At 30.2% G+C, this 23,273-nt stretch overlaps 2 protein-coding genes and 1 non-coding gene across 3 annotated transcripts; 2 read left to right on the top strand and 1 right to left on the bottom strand.

The window, feature by feature from the left end:
• The first annotated feature begins 315 nt into the window (after nt 1-315).
• LOC129972625 (failed axon connections-like) lies at nt 316-8,861 on the top strand. Its single transcript, XM_056086827.1, has 5 exons — nt 316-652; nt 5,013-5,215; nt 5,926-6,058; nt 6,251-6,388; nt 7,544-8,861. Exons 1-5 carry the CDS (start codon nt 446-448, stop codon nt 7,916-7,918), a joined length of 1,056 nt encoding a protein of 351 aa, XP_055942802.1. The 5' UTR covers nt 316-445; the 3' UTR covers nt 7,919-8,861.
• A 7,774-nt stretch (nt 8,862-16,635) lies between these two features.
• On the top strand, nt 16,636-16,724 carry Trnam-cau (transfer RNA methionine (anticodon CAU)). Its single transcript is given in 2 exon segments — nt 16,636-16,672; nt 16,689-16,724. It is a non-coding gene; the product is annotated as a tRNA-Met (tRNA).
• Nucleotides 16,725-18,912: 2,188 nt separating this feature from the next.
• On the bottom strand, nt 18,913-20,430 carry LOC129971832 (leucine-rich repeat-containing protein 74B-like). The gene has a single exon (XM_056085807.1). It carries the CDS (start codon nt 20,428-20,430, stop codon nt 18,913-18,915), a length of 1,518 nt encoding a protein of 505 aa, XP_055941782.1.
• Nucleotides 20,431-23,273: the final 2,843 nt, after the last annotated feature.

Below are 23,273 nucleotides of genomic sequence, written 5' to 3'. Positions count from 1 at the left end.
ATTAAAATGTATTTTTAAAAGTTTTCATTTTACATATTATTTTATTTAAAACATTGCATATTTTTTTTACTTATATGTGATTGTATAAACCATAATATATAATTGTAATTATTTATTAATAACTCCAATTTCAGAAAAAAAAAAGAATTTGGCAATAGATTTTTTTTAACGTTATAAAGGAAAAATTATTTTTATTTCGGTTATTTTTATGCTTTTCTTTTATAAAAAAAAAGAAAAGATTTTACTTCCTCAAATCTTTACATTTTTTCAAGTTCAAACCGAGTGCAGCTGCACTGGCAGTCAGTCGCATCTGGCAACAAGGAATTTTGGGCAGGGCGAAGTCCACAAATTCCAATCTGAAAGCTGGAGGCATTTCTTGTTTCTTGTTTCAGATCGCAACAACTTTAAATATCGTCTGCTCAGTTTTTGATCGTTAAATAAAAAAATGTCTGCTGTCCAAGCTGAAGAAGCACCTGCTACAAATCCTGCACCTCCTGCAGCAGAGAAAGGCAAACCTACAGTTCATAAAACAGATTATGAAAAAGATGTAGTTTATCTCTACCAATTTACCCGATGCCCAACTTTGCCGTCGGCGTCTCCTTTTTGCCTGAAGGTAGAAACATGGCTGAGAATGACCGAAGTTAAATATATGGTAATTAACTTCACTATATTAAATTTTAACCATAGAAATTCCTATATTTTATGATTTTAATGATGCTTCATGCTCTAGTATAAATATGTGTATAAAATGGCGTCATTTGACAGATGATAATTTTGACATTTTTGGGATGCTTAGGATGAGTTTATTTACATATTGTACCCTCGATCTCCTTTTTTTCTTCTCATTTTGTTCGCTGTATTTTTTCATCATTATTCAACCGATTTTTTTTTGTGCTTGATTTTAACTTTGTATTAATTTAGTCTTATTTTTAAAAAAAATTTAGACACTTAAGCTTAATGTTAAAAAAAATCAAACTAAAAAGTTCTATCTATTTTTCTGACGCATTCCTCTTATATTGGTTTTTTTAAAAACCATTTTATTATTATAGGAATCTAAAATATGTGTCCTAAAAGGTTACCATTCTTTTTTGGTGTTCATATATTAATTCTAATTTCAAGGGGAAACATCTGCGCAGTATAATACGGAATATGTTGTGGCAATATTTATTTATATATTAAAATAATTACTCTGATAAATGGCTCTATTTTTGTAGAATTAAGTTTATTTTTTTGATATTTGAAGTTTTTTATTTATTATTTATGCATCTGTATTAAAATACAGCTTTAAAATGATAATTGCTTATTTATGGTGGGCATTTCTTTTAAATTAAAAATTCATGGATAATATTTTCAGAATGTTGATTGTAATTTGCTTTGATGAGATTTTTTAATTCCCATGAAGATTATGATTAATGCATTAAAGGAAACTAATTAACCAAAGGAAAAGAGCTAACTGTCACATGATTTTTTGACAGTTCGTTTTAAAATAGAATTATATGTTCTTAAGCTAAGGATTTTTTTATATATATAACATTCAGATATTTTGATTTATTAAAATGAAATTCACAAGCTTCTGCATATTATCTAACTTTGGTAAATAATTCATCTTTTTGTTACTATTTAAGAAAAAAAAAGGCATTGGAAGTATCATAAATTTGGTAATTTTTGTTCCCAATTGTTTGTTGGTAAAGAATTTTAGAACTAATTGAAGTAAAAAAACAAATTATAACTTTTTTCAATATGTTGAAATAATAATATCAAAACTTCAGATGAAGTAATTTTATATTTGTAAATTTCTGATACATATCTTATTGTTTTGTATATCTTGCTTACTTCATTTTTTTAAAAAAATTCTATCTGCTAATACTTTTTATTCAAATCTTTTATATGTACTTACTTGGAATTAATGTACTCAGTGTCAAATGGGAAACAATTAAGGACATGATCTTCTGATTATATTTCAATATGTTTCTACCAAAAATTCTACTAATTTTAATTTTCACTTTTTATGGAAATATTTGTAATATATTTGTTGTCCAATAAATTTATTTTAAAATGTTTAAAATAATTAACATTAAAAACTTGTAATGCTAATCTCTGAAATTATAAAGTGAAAAAATGTCCCACTTTCAGATAATATAGAGGAAGATTGTAGAAAATATTACTTATTTTTTTAAATATTTTTAATGTTGATGAATTTTATGATTTTTTTTTGTAGAAAATGAGAAGGAAAATCAGTTTCTAGTTTATAAAAAATTTTGTAGTGTCCCAAAATCTATCATTTCAGAATTTTTTTTGTATGATTCATTTAAAGATTGTGTCAATTAACTTTGTTCAAAGCTTGTATATCTGCAAAGAATTGGATGAATCAGAGCTTATTCTATGAATCATCAAGAGGAAGTTATAACACTTAGCTCTAATCAAGTCATTGAATGGAATTTAAAACTTAGTCATTGTGTTCTTACTCTTTGTACTGCTATTTCTCTATGAATTGATAAGATATTTCTTTCTAGTTGCTTATTTGTTTTAAACCAAAATGAATTGATACTATAATTTCTGAATTTATATGTATTATTCAGCTTTAAAATTTTTTAAATGACATTTTGAATTCTAAAACTTTACAAATAAAAAAAAAAATTCAAAGAAAAATAAAGTTTTTTATTTAATTAAATTTTGTAAGACATTTATTTTATATGTAAATCGCAAATTTTCTTAATGCTAATTTATGTTAGATTATTTAAAGGCGGAAGGGAAACTGAAGTTTTGAAATGTATTTGCAGCATTTACTTTTGAAGAATAATTTAAATGTTATTTTTCCCTAAAACATTCAACTATGAACATGAAAATTCCCTCCTCTCCTAAATAATTTTCTGATGTCAGAAAAATTCATTTTTATCTTAAATTATATATTTAATAGTTGCATATTTATTCTTATTACATTGGTTTTTGAAACTAAGAAAGCTTAAGATCACTCACAATTTTTTAAACTATATCATTTGTGGTTTTAACAATCTTCTGTTATCATGAAATACAGTAGTGCCCCCTTTCTCCAAAACAATTAGGTTTTAAAAACAAATGGGTTTTTTTAATGATTTTTTTTAAATGATTTTTTAAAAAGTCTTCATGTTTTATTCATAGTTTTGTTAAAATATTCACTTTTGAGAAATCATTCGTTTTAATAGTTCTAATAATAACATAAGATCAGCATTATATTTTTAAAAAATTATTTAATGTCATAGGAAAAGCATTTTGAATAGAAAATCAGAGAATTAGTCACTTGCTGATTAATATTTCTATAATGAATCATTCGGTTCATTTGCTTAGATTTTGCCATAACTTTTTATTTGATTAGATTGATAGTTTAATCTTATGTTTTCTAAAGATAATTAAATCCTTGATAACTTTCTTATTTAATTAATTGAATCTTTTCTAGATAATTCTAATACATTGGAAATATGGTTTTAATTTGTTTAAATTATAATATTTAAATGTAAATAAACATTAAACTTTTTAATATTAGTTGGAACTGACTTTTATAAATGTTTAATTTATTGTCAAGTATTCAATAAATGTATGAAATGTGTTTGGATGTTAGAAAGTTATAAAAATTATTTAAAAGCTTGAAAATCAGTTTAATTAATTCTAAAATTTTTATTTTTTCCTCACAAAATCCTATCTGTATAGAAAATACTAACAAATAGGGGAATTTATTCTTGTTCAATTGCCTTATCCCTTCCAGTAAGACGGAAACATTATCTGAATCAAGATAAATTCAAAATAATTGTCATTTTTTTTGTCTGCCTGGAGGGGAAATAGAGCTTTGAACTAAGTGATGCATATAAAGTCACACCGCCCCTCTGTGTTCGGAACCCACGAGCTTCTAACTTCTTGCTTGGTTGATCTGACTTGCATCAGCAGACTTGAGGATGCTGAAGTGTTTGGTGCGATTTGAATACCTTTGAATTCCAGGAAGAGGTCAAGATGTTCTTTCATTTTTGGAAAATAAAAAGAAACTTTTCTTGTTTTGTCCTTTTTCTTTTCATTTATTCACTTAAATATCCTTTATTTATTTTTTAAGCACTTGCTCTGAATGTTTGATGTTGTGCAATGAGATGAGAAAATCTTTAAAAATTTATCCGTTTGCATATTTTCTTTTAATGAAATAAATTAAATATTTTAAGATTTCTTTAACAAAACATGAAATGTAAAAAGAGAAATCAGTGCATAAATATTTGAAACAAACTCCTAAGTGTAAAGTATTATTTCTAAATTGTTGTTGATAATACTGTTGTATTTTTATTTATTTATTGTGAAAAACAAGCTTTTTCTTCTTTTCTGTTTCTATTTTTGGCCATATTTTAACTGAAAAATATTCAACCTTATAAAGAAAGAGTTTTTACAATTCCTGATATATACAAAAATTGAGAAACAGTTTTATTAAATTTTAATTATATGATGAAGTTAAAATATGTTTCTGCTTTAATTTCTTAGTGTTCTTTTTAAGTCTAAATTGCAACTATATTCTGTCTATTTGGTGTTTTGATCCTTGGTTTACTAAGACTTATAGACATGGTTATGTTTTTTAGCAAGTATTTTTCAGTATAAATTTAATAAAATATTATCATACTTAATATTATTTCATTTCCCATTTGCCTCGAGATTTTATTTTACTCTTTTTATTATACAGGTTAGCCTTCATATATGAATGAATAGTTGATAATGACAAGTAGACAATATGACAAAAAAAAATCTCATTGTATCCATTTAAATATTTATACCTATGATTATGATATATTTAAAAATAATTTATAGATCAAAATTTAGTTATCAGTGCTAATTATTATATTCTATGTGAATTTTTGTATTTAAATATATATCTTTATATTTTTAAATACATATTTTTTCTTGCAGCAATTAAATAATTTTCTCTCATATGATGGAACTTGCATCATTATGTTAAATAAAGATATAAAAAATTATACAGGTTAAGAGTAATTCATTTTCCTCCATAGAATGTGGACCATAAGATGAAATACAAGTCCAAGAAGGGTCAGTTACCTTTTGTAGAAATAAATGGAGTTGAAATTGCAGACTCTGATATTATTATCAAAGAGCTGAGCCAAATTTTTGGAAAAGATTTGGATGAAAATCTTACTCTGGATCAGAGAAATGTCAGCCATGCATTTGTATCCATGCTTAACAACCACACAAGTTGGTAAGAATTAATTTAAATCTATATTTAAAAAGAAACAACTTCAATATGCATTTTCTATATAATTTTAGACAATACTTTTCTATAGCTTCTATGTTGATTAAACAGCATCTTGTCTGTAATTATAGTATTTATATTTTATTCAAGATTTAAAATTAAAATTTAAAAAGAAAAATTAGCAGAAAACCTCTTTAATATATAAATATACTATTGAGATTTACAAATAGTAATAAAGTTTTTCACGTTCCTCCTTGCATTACCTTAAAAAATAAAACCCGTAAAACTTATTAAGCTATGGGAAGGAAAAAAAGTGTTCTGTTTTAATTGAAATATGTTCCTATAAATAAAACATTGCCAGTAACAGTTAATTAAGAACAGAGATCTAAAGAGTACAAAAGCTCTTTGCTGACGAATTTGGAAATTCATTTTCTCTATATGATTATTTTTCTTTTGTTGTTTGATTTAAATTGGTTTCTAATAATTTCTGTTTTGGTGTTTATAAAATCGAAAGTATCATTAAAATTAAAAAATTTCTTCAATGAGGCTATAGTTTGATTGTATCTAATTCTTGTGAAGCATGCATTAATTTTAGGCTGGTCTATCTCGTATTTAAAAATAATTAGGTATTTGATTTTATTCTCTCTATTGTATGGTATGATTTCAATATTGTGAAATAATTATAAATAATAATTTTTTTTCTTTTCATTTTCTAGGGTGATGAGATGGTGGCGTTATAGTCACCCTGGTGAATTTCTGAAAGCTGCTCAAATGGATATCAAGCGCACTTTGAATTCTAAGCTTCCTAAAGGACTGCTACAGTTTTTCTTCAAGTTGGGATTTAAAAGCGTAGGTCTTTATTGCTACATAGATTTATAATTAAAAGTTTAGGTCTTCATGATAATTGCATTATTTTTTTTCTTTGCTTTACCAATTCCTGTAAAACGTACCAAAGATATATTTTTTAATAAATATGATTTTTACAATCTTTAAAAACATTTCTCTAGTCTTTTTTATATATTTTAATGTTTTTTATTGTAGAATATAAAACGTGCAATTGGCCATGGAGTAGGTCGTCATAATTCTGATGAAATCTATGAATTTGGGAAGAAAGACTTAAAAGCTCTGAGTGAATATCTTGCTGAAAAACCATACTTTTTTGGTGATGAGCCTCATCTGGTAAGAGTTTTTTTTAACCAAATTTTCAAAGCACAATTGTATTTCCAAACTGTTTTTTTTTCTTTAATACTTAGGTGTTGGTGTAGTTCATGTAATTTTTTTTTTTTTTTTTGGTAAAAGTTGAATTTATTTTAAGAAATATGTTGAAATCATCCGTGAAAAGGAATAATGCAACATGTAATACATAATAATAATATATACAACAAGATGAGTATTATAGAAAAATTTTTATTAATATTTTTATTTAATGGAGTATATTGTGAGGATTTTTTTTAAGATGTACCCTGAAATGTAACATTCTTTTTTCACAAACATTTAGATATTTAAAATTAATTTTTTTCTTAAGTAGCCCACTTTTTCATCTTTACAATTTAAAATAATTTATCACTGGTTTCTTTTCTTTCTTTTTTTTTATCAACTTTAAAATACATACAGGTACTTTTATTTTTAAACCATGTAATTGTAATTATTTTTTTCGAGATTTTGTATTTGATTCAATATTGATTTCTCAACCATTTAAATCTGATTGATGATAAGAGTGAAATATCAGAATTATTCATGTTGCAATTTCAGTTTGGAAATTAGTATTTAAGTTTTTTTTTTCTTTCCTCCTAAATGCAGTTTTTTTTAAAATTATTTTTTATTTCAAATTTTGAACTATGTCAAATATCGGCTCTCTTGAATTGGATAATATTAGACATCCTAAAGTTCTTATTGCATTCTAACACACCATTTAACCCTCCTAAAAAAATACTGTTGCAATTCAAAGTTAGTTGGGGAATAAGATGATTATAATATATAGAGCTAAACTAAAGGGCTATTTTATTGGATATTTCATTTGTATAATTTATACTAAATAATAATAAACCAAGATGATATTTTTAATTATTATAGCTTACAATTGTTGAAGATCTATAATAGAAACTCTGTAAGTAAGTAATCAAATAACTTACCTATAATAGAACCTATAATAACCTATAATAGAAACTCTGTAAGTAAGTAATCAAATAACATCAAAATTTGCCATATAGCCCACAGAATTGAAAATTGCAACACAGAGTATCATTTGTTTTCATTAGATGGAAAATCAGTATATGTTAAAATGTCCCGAACTTTACTTATCAAGGTATATTTAAAAAATTATTTTGATTACAGCTTGACTGTGTTGCATTTGCCCATCTTTGCCAGTTCGTGTATGTGCCATTTGGTGGCATGAAGGAGTATCTTGAATCAGATTGCACAAATCTCCTGTCTTTTGTTGAGCGAATGAAGGAGAGGTACTGGCCTGATTGGGATGAGATGTGCAAGACCTTGGAACTCAATACACATCTTCCCAAGAAGGTGGAGGAACCAGCAAAGGAGGAAAACAATAAGGCAGCCGAAAAGAAGGAAGGCAAAGAAGCTGAAGAAGCAGCTAATGAGAAAAACGAGAAAGAAGAGAAGCAGGAAAAGACTGATGAGAAGATTGAAACCAAGGAAGAAGAAAAATCAGAAAAACCAAAGGAGGAGAATAATGAAGCAAAGGAGTGAATATGATCCTCACCCCCACCTATTTTAGAAATTTTTTTAACTGGAGTTAATACTCCTCTCAGTCAAAGCTTTAAGTGGATCAGTGTTGTGTTGTGCTTGTTCCAAAAAAAAAAATAATCGCAGCTATTCTGTTGTTGTAGCTCATAATATTATAACTAAGCCTAATTTTTTCTTCCATTCCATTTTTTGAAGTTTTAACTGGAAATCTCTTATCCCCCATTTTTTTTTAATAAGTGTATTTTTTTTATATACTTTTAGATATACTTGGCGAGCTCAACGTTAGTTTAAAAACCAGCACACGAAAGTTCTGTGAACTTCTGGCAGCTCTTGGCGTTTGCTCAAATTTTTAATGTTAGGAATTCTTTTTATTCCTACCGTTAATGTTTTTATTACACTAGTCTTGCATTTCCATCAGTGGTTGCATACATTTTGTATGCATTCGATTCAGTATTTTTTTTTAAACTGAAAAGGATTTGATTTTTTTTATCTGACCTACTTAATGATTATATAAGCTTTATCTTTTTTTAATTTTATGTGCCCCTTTTGGGCTTTTACTTTTTCTGTTTTTTACATGTATTAAATATATACCAAATGAATTTTTGATTTTTTTTAATAAAAAAAATCATCAAAAGCAATGTATTAAGTGATATTTTTTTTCTCCTATTGATATGTATCATCCCTTTTTTTATCCATGATCATTTTTCATTCATGCGCCCTGAACGTGGGCTGCCAAGGAACCATTTTCTTACGTTGCATAACTCGTAACATGTATACGATATTTCATATCAATTTTAATGCAGATTATACCTTTTACTGTGCATATATATGTCTGGCTTTTTGCACTAAATTTGTGAATTGTGTCTTGTGTATTACCAACAGCATTTTACTATTGTATACCTTTGTATCTTGTATTAATTGTTAATAAATGAAGCTTTACTGTGTATCCTTGGTGTTTTGTTTGCTTATGTGTGTGTGTTTGTGTTTGTTTGCATCGTCATCCTTGGGAAAAACAGAAATAAATTTAAATGATTCTCATTTTTAATTTTTTTTAAAGGCATTTATAATTTTTGACTTTATATCATTAGTATGTTTTGTAACCAGTCATTGATCCATCTACTTTATTTGTTATTCTGTTAAATTTAAACTTATATAAAAAATGTGATGAATAATTTTTTTAATTATTATTTTTTGTATATGAAAATGCATTTTTAATTATGAAGTTTATTCCCTTTTTATTTTATGTGAAGTGGAATATACGAAGCATTGTGAAGAATATAGAAGATATATAATCTACTCTAAAAGAATTTTAAAATGCTAGTGGTTTTAAGACAAAACTTGTTACATTGCATAACTTTATTTTAAAAATTGAAAATGTCGAATATTTGCTCAGGCTAAGATGATATTAGGAATGTATTCTTCACATTGATTTTATTGACCTTTTTCTAATAAATTTGTTAAAAATGAAATGCATTTTATAATGTGAAACTAAAACATTGCTCCTGAGACCCATTCATACAAATATTCTTATTAAAACTTGGTTTGCAGGATCAACTATTAGATAAACCTGTGTTGTAATTTTATATTTAACCAAGAATTGTAGGAAATATTGGTATAAATTTCTGTATGGGAAAAAAAAAAAATCTGTATTTATTTGCATTAGATATTTTTTCTATAGAAAGTTTGGTGGAAATATATATTTTTCAATAAAGTTTCTTTATTAGGAAGTGTTGATAGCATTGATTAAATCAAACTCTAAATCATTTACTTAATTAAAATTAGCTTTAAAAGTGAGTTAGGTATACTAACGCAAATTACTTTTCATTAGTATATTACCAAGAATTTCATGTGTTCATACCTTGCAAGACAGAAAGAATTAAATTACGAGATGCAGATAGTTTACTAAATGCTTATTAGAGAATGTGAGCATGAAATCCTAAAGACTTATCAGAATTGCTCTATCTATAATCCACATGCTTTCATATATTCTGAAACTGAGTCGACAAATGCTTTCTATATTTCGAACTTCAGCAAATACGCGCAGTTGTTAAAAGTATAACATCATTTACATGAACATGATGTAAGAGTGTTTAGAATTACTCCATCAACAATATAATTGCAAAACAGGTAAGCTGCGTTCACACGAGGGCAACTATTGCGCGCCTACCAGGGAGATCACGTGATTCCTATGGGACAGTGGCAACTAACTACTCCGATGAGAATTATTTGCCATTGTCCTATTGGGGTCACGTGATCTTCCTTAGGTGAGCGTGACTTTCTATTGCGCGCAATAGTTGGCTTCGTGTGGACGCTGCTTTAGGCTCGCTCGAATGGGTGTAGAATTTAGTGAGTGATCTGGATACCTCGACAGCATTGAATCCTAATGGCCGTTACCGGCTATAATATTACTCTTCCCTTAGGAAGCTGAATTTTTTCTTCCCTCGCGTGTGAGAAGATAATTCAGTCCCGAACCGTTAAACCCCGTTCCTTTACGGATATGGTCGTAAATCTGCCATCTGACCATTGTAGGAACATTCTCCCCTGTGAATGTCGATCGGTAGCTTCCTGTAAAATAAACAGACGTCAAAGAACTCCGTAAAACCACAAGCGAGGGGAAAGAGGGCAACATGGGCCACTCTCAAGGCGTTCACGGGTCTGCAAATAATAGTAGGTCCTGTAGTATGCCTACTATTGAGGTCAACAACCATTCCATTAGCTTCTCATCCCTGATTATGGAAAGCCTCTAAGTGGGGTTCTTTCTGTAACAATATAAACTTTACAATACGAAGTTATGAATTGGCTAATTCTTCAAATCTCTCGCTGGCGTATTTTGCTGTTTCGACGTGGTTCGCAAACTTATCCTGTTGGCAAAAACTTGGCAACTCTTAAATCTCATAATAGCGAATGCTTTCACACATTCGAAGGCTGTTACTTCATCAATTCTTGTTAATAGGTATTAATCGTAAGTTATACTGGTTTGGTTCTCAATCCTCAGAAAGAAATCTGTGTGATGAATGGAGTGATTTGCAACATTAACGATGCGTCGTATATCAAACAATGGTTAAAGAAGTAAAGGATGCAAGTGCCAAAAAAATTCAAACACCACTTTTTACGTTTGTATTAAATGTACCATCTTTTATAATCTGGTAAAAATGAAAATCAATAGTATTTCAATGTGATAGCAGCATGTCGATCCCTTCAAACAGATAAAACAATATTTTACAATTTTCTAACATTTTCGCTTTGGCACTTTAAAACGCCAGTTCATAGTACATCGATTTAATACACATCTGTCTACTCGTATTATTTACTGCCTAATACACTAAATATAAGTATGCCATCTCATCATGCGCTATACATCTAATCGTTGTCTGAAGGCGTTTCAAAATCATAAGCCCCATTCGGAAATAGTCATTCCGTTAATTTATAAAGAGATTTCAATATAAATTTCTTTCGCTAACATCTATGGTAAAAATAGTAGGTCATGCTGTTAAATTCTAAATAAATCAAGACGGACACACGTGGTGTTCTTGCATATATAACCCTGTGTTAACTTAACCATCTGTTCAAGTTTGTCCGACCTTTTTTGCAAAATTCTGCACATTACAGAATCGCTGAAACGTATTGAATTGCTTATTTTGTGAAATGCTAGTGTAACAATAAACTTTTGGTGAATAGCTGGTTATTATTATAAATACTAATTTGTTTAAAAATAAAATTCTATGAAGACATTGTAATGATTCGTTGTTTATTAAGTTTATCAGAATCACAGATTTATTCTCCAAAGACTTGTATATTTCTATTGCAAATAGTGAAACTTTTCTTTAGCTGTTTTCTTCTTCTCAGCCTTCTAAACAATATAAATGTCATCAATTATTAAAAAAAATATTCATAGTTTGTAAACAAATACAATAAAAATACACATTGCTTAATTTATATATAATTTTGAAGCACATTTCTGTTACCTCAACAATAGCAGTCTTCGAAACAAAGTGTCACAAAGTTGCTTAATTTTGGTGGCTTATCAAATGGTCAATTTTGGATTAGAAAACCCTCCGCGCTTTTGCTTCAAGGAAGTGTTTAATTTCTTTAAATAGGTATGAGAGGAAAAATGAAAGGAGGAGATGTTTACATTTAGCAATAGGGTGAACTGAGATTATTCGCTTGAAGTAGAAGGCTTAATAACCGCTCATCTTTCTGCGTATCATCCCTTAGCGAAGTATAATCGTCGAAAAGTGCTGGTCTCGGGATTTTGGAACGAACGGAACAGAGCTGCAATAGTTTGCTGCGAAGTTGGTGGAAAATATAGCAGATTCAAATATCCAAATGCTAACAGAAAAACTGTAACCACGGTGTAACTATTTATTTTCCACGCAGGAAGTTTACACCAACAGATTGACCTGTAATTGCTGCCTATCATATTATTTCCCAAATCTCAACTGCAATTAAAAAAAGTTTGAAAATTAAATTAAATTAAGTTTTGTTGCTCTTTCTTCTACTGAAAAAGCTGCTCGACTGCATTTGTGTAGGACATTTCTACCGAATAATTAGTACAATGGTCATGTGACAGGCTCTATTCATTTGATTTGGAAGACAACAAAGATGGCTTGCTACCTGTCATCAACAGTGGTGCTACCTCCACAAGGATTGCTTAACAATACTGCCGTAAATGTTCCCAGGGATATAGAAATGGTTGTGGATGTTGGAGGCAAGAAATGTCCTCTACGAATTGTTTCATTTGTGATGGTGCTTTATGTTCCAGTATGTCAGAAGATGCTGTAGTGATCCTACCTTATGATGAAGCTATTTATGAATTTTTGAATGAAGATGGCTGCGATGTTATGAATCGGAACAGCTTTTGCAGCTTATAGTGCATGAGTGCCGAATTACAATAAGGTATATAACCATTCTTTCTTAATCTAAAAAAGTTAATTTTACCAAACCTTTTTCTTGATTTTCATTGAATTTCTAATGTTTTTAATAAATTATATATTCGTATGATATGAGAATTTCCATTTACGAATTCAATAATTTATAAAAACTGCCGAAAATGAGGAATATTATTATAGCCATGTGTTAAAATAAGGTGTGAACTAAAAAATATTGATACCACACATGCATCATATCTGAAATAGTGGTAGTTTATGGATATAGAATTTATGTGAAAACGCTGACGTTAAAAATGTTGTATTTGACAAAGATATTAAAAATTTTGATTTTTTTTTTAACTCGCATAGTCCAATTCCATTTCACATAATTTCAAAAAATGCAGACTGATTTCAGTTTACGGAAAATTTTCAGCGAATTATAACTTTTTTGAAATATCGGTGAAAAAAAGAAAGTGTGTGAAAATGATATGGGTTTTTTTTTCGGACTTTCACCTAAAATTGGTAAAAACTTCAAATGACTTTTTTATCATGTGCATATAGAGATTAAAACATTTTCTGGCTTTCCATAAATTATTCGGAGGCAGCTTTATTTTAAAGGGAAGGGGGTGAGGAGGTCCCTGGTCTATATGATCATGAAGTAAGAACATGAAATATTCAACTTGTTCAAACATTTTCTCGTTGAGTATCGTGTTAGATTAGATTCGAAAATGAAATAAAAACACGAAAATATCATCTTGTTAAACTATTATTTGGATGATACTTCGATAACTGAATAATCTCTCTTCTAAATGAACAAAAAAGTTTTTGTGGTGCTCTGGTGTAGAGAATTTTGGCTTCAGATCAAGAATTCGAGCTTTACTAAAAATCAGTCTTTCATACGAGAGTGATTATTAAATTTACAACCATTGCTCAAACCAAACATCTCTACATTGTTAAGAAAGTGGGATGATGACTCTGGAGTCTTCCTCATCCTCTAACAATGATTCAAATTGTTGAGCTTCCTTAACTATCAAATTTTATTAGTGTATAGTTACACGTGTAACTTAAAAAAAAGGGCGGGGGTTGATCATACAAATGAATCAGTTTAAGATCTTTTAAAAAAATGATCAAATCATTCATTGACCAAACATATTAGCGAATTTTATAGTTTTTATTTTTAACATAATGATATTTATAGGCTGAGACGCTTATTCTTATTAATTTACATCATAAAATGCGTAATGCAAAAAAAAAAAAAAAAAAAAACAAATTAGTTAAGTTGTTATGGCTTTGATAATAGGGGCGTTATGAGAAAGGGTTAATCAAAATTTTAATTACATTTTCAATTTAAAATTAATTGAATTTTATAATTTTTCAAAGATAATTTTGATGCATGTTTTGGCTCGAAAATCATTTTTACAATACCTAAAGTTAAAAAAAAGAGCATTATGGTGTAACAGCTTTATTTTTTTTACTTTTTCACCTAATTTTCTTAGTTTTTTCCAAAATTATTAATGTATATTTTGCAATAATGCTTTTCATTGTTATAGTTACTAGAATTATAATCACACGTTACAAATATTAAATGTATCGTTTATGTGCATGTTATTGATTTATAATTGAAGAGAAAATTTTAACCAGTGGGAATGGTCTCGTAAACTTTCTAATATAAATATAATTGTGCATTATTAACGCATGGCAGTGGTGAATAAGTTAGGAAATAATGTATCAGAATGCGATCTTACGCGATAATCGCATAAATGCGGTTATTACATACGAAACAGAAAACCGAAGGCATATTTTGGAGGCCTTTTTATTCGACTGATTAAAATGAAAATTGATACAAAACTGCAGTTGTAGTCACAACATAGCATACAATTATATTAATATTCATATTTTTAAATCAAGGGCCTGAATAACCTGGTTGGTAGGGCGTTGGATTCGCGTCCCTTAGGTTGCGAGTTCGAACCCCGAAGGGCTGAAGACTCCCCGCGTGTGTGGTGGCTGGCTCGCGTATAAGTCTGTCGTGGTCACAAAGTCCTTCATGTCGAGAGTAATACCACTGGGGATACTGGATCATTGGTGATCGTTCTCTGATTCAGGTCTAAATTACGATATGTGGATGAGTGAATGGAGTCCGCCCCCTAAAAAGGGTTGTGACGTGTGTGTAGCTAAGTCGTTTTCTTGGCCCTAGAAGGCGCTACTGAAAAAACAAGAGACGTACCTTTGGCTTAAACCACAAATGACTTCTTAAAGTCAGTGGGCTTGTCTAGACAAGAGCCATTAGAAACAACAACAACATATATTTAAATCGTGTTTTTCAGTTTGATTGGAAAGGCGTTGGATTCGCGTCCCTTATTGTTGCGAGTTCAAACCCCGAAGGGCCGAAGACTCCTCGCGAGTGTGGTGGCTGGCTCGCGTATAAACCTGTCGTGCTCACAAATCGCGTTGCATGAGTATCGGGTTTATCTGCTTGTGAAAGTATAGAATGAGAGAAGATCGACCCTTTGACAGATTCGGTTCTAAATCTGATAGGTATCTTCACTTCCGTCGCTAAATCCATATACCAAATTCCATCCATCTAGCTGCCTTTGTTTTTTTTTAGTTATTGTGTTAACATATTCGGCCAAATTAACTTCATCTGAAGGGCCTTTTTCAAAATTTTATGAAAATTTATAAATGAGGTTAAAGTCTATATACCAAATTTCATCCGCCTAGGTTAAAATATTTTCGATTTCTTGTGTTCACAGATAGATATAATTCCAAAAGTATGTTTTTTGGACTGGGGGAAATCTGAAACGTCGAGATTCGTCAAAATCTGGAGTTAAATTTTTATTTTCAACGATTGTAATATTTTCTATACTACTATTCTACATACGAAAAAAAAAAAAAAAAAACGAAATATAGATAAAATTCGGCATTTAGTTTTATCGCCAGAATTTCCGATTAGCTGTGAATTTCTTATCGAATCCGCGAATAGATTGTCGATCTGTCTGTTCATGATTATGTAAATGCCATGACAGAAAAATACATAGAGTTAGATCATTGAAATTTGGCACTTTTTTTTTTATTTCTGGAGAAAAGGAATAATCAAATGATTAATCTTAAATTATGAAACATTAAAATATTATATTTAATATCAAAATAATGCTAAAAATGATCGCCTTTCGGCTTTTTGACTAAAATAATTTTCTCTTAAGTGCATTATGCAATATTCTTGGTTTATTTATACATTTTTTAAAAACTATTTATAAATATATTTTTTATAATCGATAATATGCATATTCTTTTTCTCTTTTATCTACAAAAAAAAAAAGCAACAATTCTTAATAAGAAAACGTTTGTAAGCTTAGTGTAAAAAAAATTCAAATTCTTCTAAAATTTCTTTGGTTACATAACAAACTAACACAACTTTTATTTAATAAAATTTTTTTGAGGTAAAAGAATTAAAGAATATTTTCACCAATTTTTTTAAAACTGAGTCATTTACGATGTGGCCGTGTTCTGTTCCAAATTTTGTATGAAATTGAAAAGAAAAATCTCAACTTTTTTTAGTAGCAATCAATTGTCATTGCAACCGTTGAATACAAGTTTTGCTCTAAGTAAAAAGAATAAAAGTTAGTGCTCATTGAATATTTACCAAAAGAACAGTGTGACCGCAAAAACAACTTTATAATGGATTTCTAATTACTATTTTTTGCATGTAATTATTTTTGAATAAATGTTATTTAAGTGAATCTTTCAATTAATAGTCTTGAAAAGAAGGAAATTGTGTGAAAATTCACTTATTTCGTTTCGATTGAAGTTACTTGAATTTTTAATTTACAAAGACTTTTAAAAGTTAAATGGTAAGCCTCGGTAGCGCAGTAGGCAGCGCGTCAGTCTCATAATCTCTTGAACGAGTAATCTGAAGGTCGTGAGTTCGATCCTCACCCGGGGCATCTTTTTTTTGCCCCTCCTCCCTTTCATGTACATTTTTTTTAAAAAAGGAAAATCGCTAATCGGAATGATAGCAAATGCATTTAAAATAGGATGTTAAGCAAAATTAAAGAACTTGTTTGTACTTAATATTTTTTTTTTTTTTTTTTTTTTGATGACGGGTTATCTTTTTTCAATACCTTATAAATTAATCTAAAATTGTGGCTAAATATATTTTTAAGTCATCCCCCCCAAAAATAAACCCACTCATAAACAGTCAAATTAATTCTAATATTTTCTTCTTTTTTGCTTCCTAAGTACTCATTTTTTATATCAAGTTTTTCTATACCATTTGGTATTTACATCAAATTTTGCAGATTTCTGTTAAACTTCGAATGAAATTCATTAAAATGAAGTCTGTCCATCTGCCTATATGAAAAATGTTATAACTCAATGGAACCCATGAAATTGTTATAACTCAGTTACATTAAACTAAATGGCTGAAATACTTCATATAAATGTACCATCAGGAACAAAAGGTTTCAAATTAAGGCTCATTTTCATCCTTGGTTGTTTTTTCAGTGTATTCGTGATTATCTAGAAATGTGAACTCAAAAACACATCAAGTGAAATGCATGAGAAAATGTCATTTTTGTATCAAATTTGCATTTGCTATAAAACCGATGTTGAATTTTGGACCAATCACTCCACGAGAAAAAGTTCTTCAACGAAATTCTCTACAAGACGAACCTGAACGCAAAATATGTAAATGAAAATGCCATGAAGGTTTTCTCTTTTATATCTGGGTAATTTTCGTTGTTATGATATGGACACTATTAGTTTGGGCATATTTGAAGTTTCAGCAATTTCAAACAAATTTGTAAAATTTCCTGCCTAAATTTCTCTTTTGCATATTCTGCGTATAATGGAATAAACAGCAAATTTCTTACAAAATATTTAGAAGGTTGCAATGTTTGTGTATATATGCGAGTGTGATTTGTCCTTGAATATGACTTGTTTAATCAAATACAAATGACGGAGTTGGCTTTTTTCTGGGGGTGATGTATATGCCCTACCTCCAGAAAACTACCTTCTTCACATGATTGTCAGAGTTAAGAGTTTTACTACTTTCTCTCACTAGTTTATCTTTTCTATAAAAATTCAATAAACAATGCTTATCTTTTATCCTATTGTACCATTCATATTTGGTTTAATGAGGTCGAATTGAAATGGCACTAATGAAAGGAAACAAAGGTATAGTTAAATTACAAGGGGCCGGCTTCCTGGCATAGGGGTAGCGCGTCTTACCCCTGATCTGGGCGTCCCGGGTTCGAGTCCTGGTTCGGGCATGGTTGTTCCTCTTCTATGTTCTATCTGTGAGGTGTGTGAATGTGCCCCCCTGTAAAAAGGGGTTGTGCAAGCGAATGAGTGATGCGTGAGTAGTCAAGTCGTACTCTTGGCCCAAGTTGGTTCTACGATAAAAACAAGAGGCGCTCCCCCTTAGGCTTAAATCGGCTGTCTTCGAACAGCGGGCTTATCCGTGGCAAGTGCCATAAGAAACAACAACAACTACAGATTACAAGGGGAAAAATAGAAATTAAAGAGTTAAAGTAAGAATATATTAGTGAGGGGAAACAGGAATACAGACTAATGAAAAAAAGCAGGAACAGATACCATCAATGAAATAGGGACAACGGCTATTGATGAAGGGAAACAGGAGCAGATTATCCTACAAGCCAATGGAGGTTAGTTTTATCTTTAATTAAGTTGAACAAGCACAATATTTTAAGATTTTAATGAATTCTATAAGAATGCTTAGTTTTACAATTAACACAATAACGAATTTTTCCAATAATAAATGCCCAATGAATTAATGACTAAAAGTTATAAACAAGACATGATTAAAAAAACTAAAATATATTATTTTATGTTAAAAGACAAAATGAATCGTGTTTTATAATGTAGAAAGTATTAAAAAAATGTCTTATTGTTCTCTCGTAGAGAAAAAGATCGTGTAAAGAGATCCTACTGGAAGATCTAACAGCTCTTTGAAATTTCCCAACTGTTTCTCTGTGGGTTTTTAAGACGCTTACTTTTCCCAGTCCTCAACTTTACTCAGATAAAATCTGCTTTTCATGTTTCTTTTAATTATAAATTCTTTCTTAAAGTTCTTATGTCTTCTTTTTTATTAGACTAGTACAAGTTTGTTTTCTATTTTTTCTTTTTCTTATCTTTCGATTTTTCAGCAGGTGGCTCCTGTTTCTTGACCTTCGGCTTTACGGCGAGATCATCAGGTCTTAACTTAATCCTCGGAATTATATCCCACAAATCTACCTTCTCTTCCACACTCAATGCTTTAGCTAACTCAATAGCCGTGGCTTTCGGAACGGCCAGCGGACTATTCACCAAACCTTTAGCGAAGTCATCTATTGTCATTTTGCCAGCATCTTCTTTATCATCCTTTTTAGTGTCTTCATCAGCGCTCTGGGCGGCTTCAAACTTTTGAAGAAGAAAACTAGCGTGGATACCTTTAAAAACATTTTTAAGAGAAAGTCCCTTTTCATCTGCAAGTTTCTGTGCACAAGCCAGCGCATTAGTCTCGTTTATGGTGTCGGTGTCCGTTTTCCAATACTCTCTTGAGAAAGGATCGTAGCGGACTTTCGATCCGTATAACACCTGAATAGTTCTTCCGCTTTTTTTATATTTGGCTAGCGTTTTCTCAAAGGTAAGATTTCCTTTTATAGACGATAAGTCCAACAGCTTCAAATTTTCGCCAATTGAATTTAGAACTACACTTGCTCCAGGTCCATGAAAAGGATTATTATTCAATCGAAGCACTTCAAGTGTTGTACACTTTTTAAAGGCAGGTGCTATTTCAGAAATGCCTTTATTCGTGATGTGATTGCTACTCAAATCCAGTATTTGCAAAGTTTTGTTGGTGCGAAGACCTTTGGCTATATCGGATGCAATCATGTCATTAATGCCATTCTTGGAAAAATCAAGATGTTTCAGATTCGAATTTTTTAAAGCATTAAAAAGACCAGCAGCTCCTATTTCTATATGATTGTAACTTAGATCCAGTTTCTCTAAAGCACTGCACTTACTTATCAATGAACCGAAAACCAACCCACAGTCTGGACCTGCATCGTTTCTACTCAAAATAAGCTCTTTGGTTCTGTCAATTTTCGCCAACGCTGCTGCTATTTCCATAAACTCTTCGTCGCCAAGATTGTTCTCCGCCAGATCTAAATATTCCACACAATGGCACACTGAAATAAGATCTCTCAAATGATCTGCGCTGTTCTTGTTTATTTCGTTGCATCTCAAATTTAAACGAATTATATTTTCATTGTTGCTTATAAGAGTTGGTATGTAACGTAAACTTTTGGATCCAAGTTTATTATAAGACAAATTAAGATCCTTCACAGTTTTGCATGGCATCAAAGCTTTAGCAACAGCTATGATGCCCAAAGGTCCAATACATTGATATGACAAATCCATTAATTCGCTTTCTATGCATGACAAAAAGACAGAACATTCTGGCACCTTAAGAGCGTTGCATAGTCGGATATAAACATCCATTACATCTTTTTTTGCAACAGGCATTTCCATTTCTTCAGCGGAAGTTGGTAGTTTGCGTAACCTTTCAAGCGTTTCCTTAAGTGTTTTTCTGAACTCAATATCCGGATCATCTTCAGATTCTGCATCATCATTTTTAGGTAAATCCATTTCTATGAAATGGCACGAAAAAATGAAACTTGAAACTTCGTTCTTTTGTTTGTTTCTTTACCAATATGCTTACTCAAGTGGCATTAGCAGAGTTTTTCTGCATTTCTTCTTGCATTACACATGAAGTAGTTTAATATTGGTTAGGTTTTAAGTTTGCTTTCACCAGCTTTGTACTGGTTGAGGGGGGGGGGAGAATCCAAATTCGTTTAGAAAACAATAGCTTTTGGTTGAAATCTAGTTTAGGGTGTCCATTCTCTACGTCAAGGATGCCAAGTTGTCAATCAATATAGTTGACTGGATAAACAACGCAATAAAATAGTTATGTCAGCTATGTTCATTTTTGACTTTACCAGCTTGGCATTGCTGGCATCCTTGGCGAAGTGAAAGGGCATCCTAAACTAGGTTTCCAACCCTGTTTTATGAGAAAGCAATATCATAAAACTAGTCAGTACCGTTTTGATTCCTTTTCTGATATTTTTATCAACTAATGGAATCGCTTCATGCCTATTAGGTATGTTCAAATGCGCCGTGCCATTTTAATTGCAGAGTTTATTGAGCTTGTTGTAAAAAGTTAATGACATCACAGCATTACTACAAACAGAAATTTATAGTTAAATGTTAAACTAAATGTGTAATTGTCCTTTTATTTTTTTGTCATGCCACTTGAATCGACACCATAACCATTATCTGTTTCAACATTATCTTTATTTTATTACTAACATTATTTAGACAGAGCTACCAAATATAACAGAAATATATTTTGGAGAGTGGAGATGATTAGGAATTATTTTTCAAAATTTTAATTTAAATAAAAGATTGAAATTTATTTTAGGGAGCCACTTCACCTCGTCAAATATGGCAACAATGCCAAGTCACCAATCAAGTTAGCTAACCAGATAAATTATATTGCGAAACAGGTATTGCGAGTCATCTTGATTTCCAACTTTGACGACTTAATATTATTGGCAACCTTGGCGAAGTAAAAGGGCAGCCTAAATTAATTTCAGACAAATAAAGCAGGCATTCCAAACTTTTCTGCTTATGTAAACCACTTGTTGAGTAAAAATTATTGAGAGCTCCTTATTAAATATACAAAAAAAAAAAATTACTTATAATGCATGTATATTAAGTATTTTATACATGCGTATATATCAGTATTAGTAAAGCCTGTAAAAAGATTAAAACTATATCGTTAAAAAAGTAAAAAGCTTCCTTAATATTACATACTACCGAAATAAATGAAAACTCAAAGAACAAGCCATCAAGACTTAAAAAATATATAACCCTCATTCGGATTTTTTGATATTTTTTGTCACATACAAGAGAGAACCAATACCTGGATTAAAACGTGGCAGTTTCTGTGTTCAATTTGTTTCTATACTGTTCGTTCTGATCATTAGTCGAGAATAGTGGTAACATCGAGCGTAGCAAAACATGGATACAGCTAAATACTATTACCGAACGTTTATTCAGAACAGAATTAATGGTGTTCTAAAATGCGATTTTAGATTTTGGTCGCATGATAGTTCAATTAATGGATCTTCTTTGTTCGAGGACATTTTCCCTTTATGTAATCTTCAAAAGGATTGTCTTTCCATTCGTTTTCATCTTCAATCTTCGGAAAGCAGCGCCAAAAACAAATACGAAAAGGTTGATCAATTGTCCACAAGTTAGGACTATTTAAATAAAAAGCAAACACAGATGTTCTATATGATAACTTCCGAAAATATTATCACTCAAAGATCATCTTCACACTATTTTTAGTGTTATTTTTGTTATAGTACTTTTTTTTCTCCTTTAAGTTTGTCGATTTTTTAAAAATGTTTTTATACATTTTTTTTATTGTTGCCGATGAATCAGAAACAACTTTTATTGCTTCTACAAATATTTATTCGTGTTATTTTTTCCACCATTGAAAGCTATGAAATGAAAATTCAATTTATTCACTAATTGCATTGGGTGACCAACTGGTTTGCCATGGATATTGATTACCTTCTATTTTTTATACATAACTTGTTATTTACGATTTCCTAGATAGTTTTTGAGGATCAAATTTTTATAAACACTAAAACTTAGCTTTGTGATCTCTATCGTACAGTCTATTCTCTTTACTGTATACATGAATATTCCTAATGAAGATGTATCCAATGACTACATAATACCATTAACTAATGGTAATGTAATCCATTTTCTAAATGTACATTATCTTTCATGGTACTGGGACTTCATTATCTGATTCCATTTTTGAATGATTGAGATATTAAACAGAATCTTCCTCCCATAATTTTGAAAAATGAATAATGTTTTGCGATTAAATATCTGATGAAACAAACAAAAATAACTATTTGAATTGAATTGTAACGATGGAAAGTGTTTTTCCGGCATCATGCGATAGTGTAAAAAAAAAATAAAAATTGCTTGATTATTTAATTGGTAAAGTTTGAAGGACAGTATTTTTTTTAATTTGAAAATGGAATAAGAATTATATTATTGAATATTATTTAAAAGAATTATTGTGGAAACGTCTAATAGTCTCGCTAAGTTTTTAATTAAAAAATTCACACACACACGCACACGCACGCGCACACACGCGCACACACGCATGCTCACACACACACACACACACACACACACACACACACACACACACACACACACACACACACACACACACACACACACACACACACACACACACACACACACACACACACACACACACACTTTAATTTGTACATTTCCACCCTTTTAAGTCTCTGATTTTAAAGTTGATAGGTCTGAGTCAAATAGTCCGGCCTATTGAAAAAAAACCCTACAGCCTCTTACCTATTCATGCCCATTTT

Source organism: Argiope bruennichi, chromosome 6 (genome assembly GCF_947563725.1).
Source record: "Argiope bruennichi chromosome 6, qqArgBrue1.1, whole genome shotgun sequence".
Lineage (NCBI taxonomy): Eukaryota > Metazoa > Arthropoda > Arachnida > Araneae > Araneidae > Argiope > Argiope bruennichi.
Note: the sequence above shows the minus strand (reverse complement) of the source record. Positions and strands in the feature narration are given on the sequence as shown.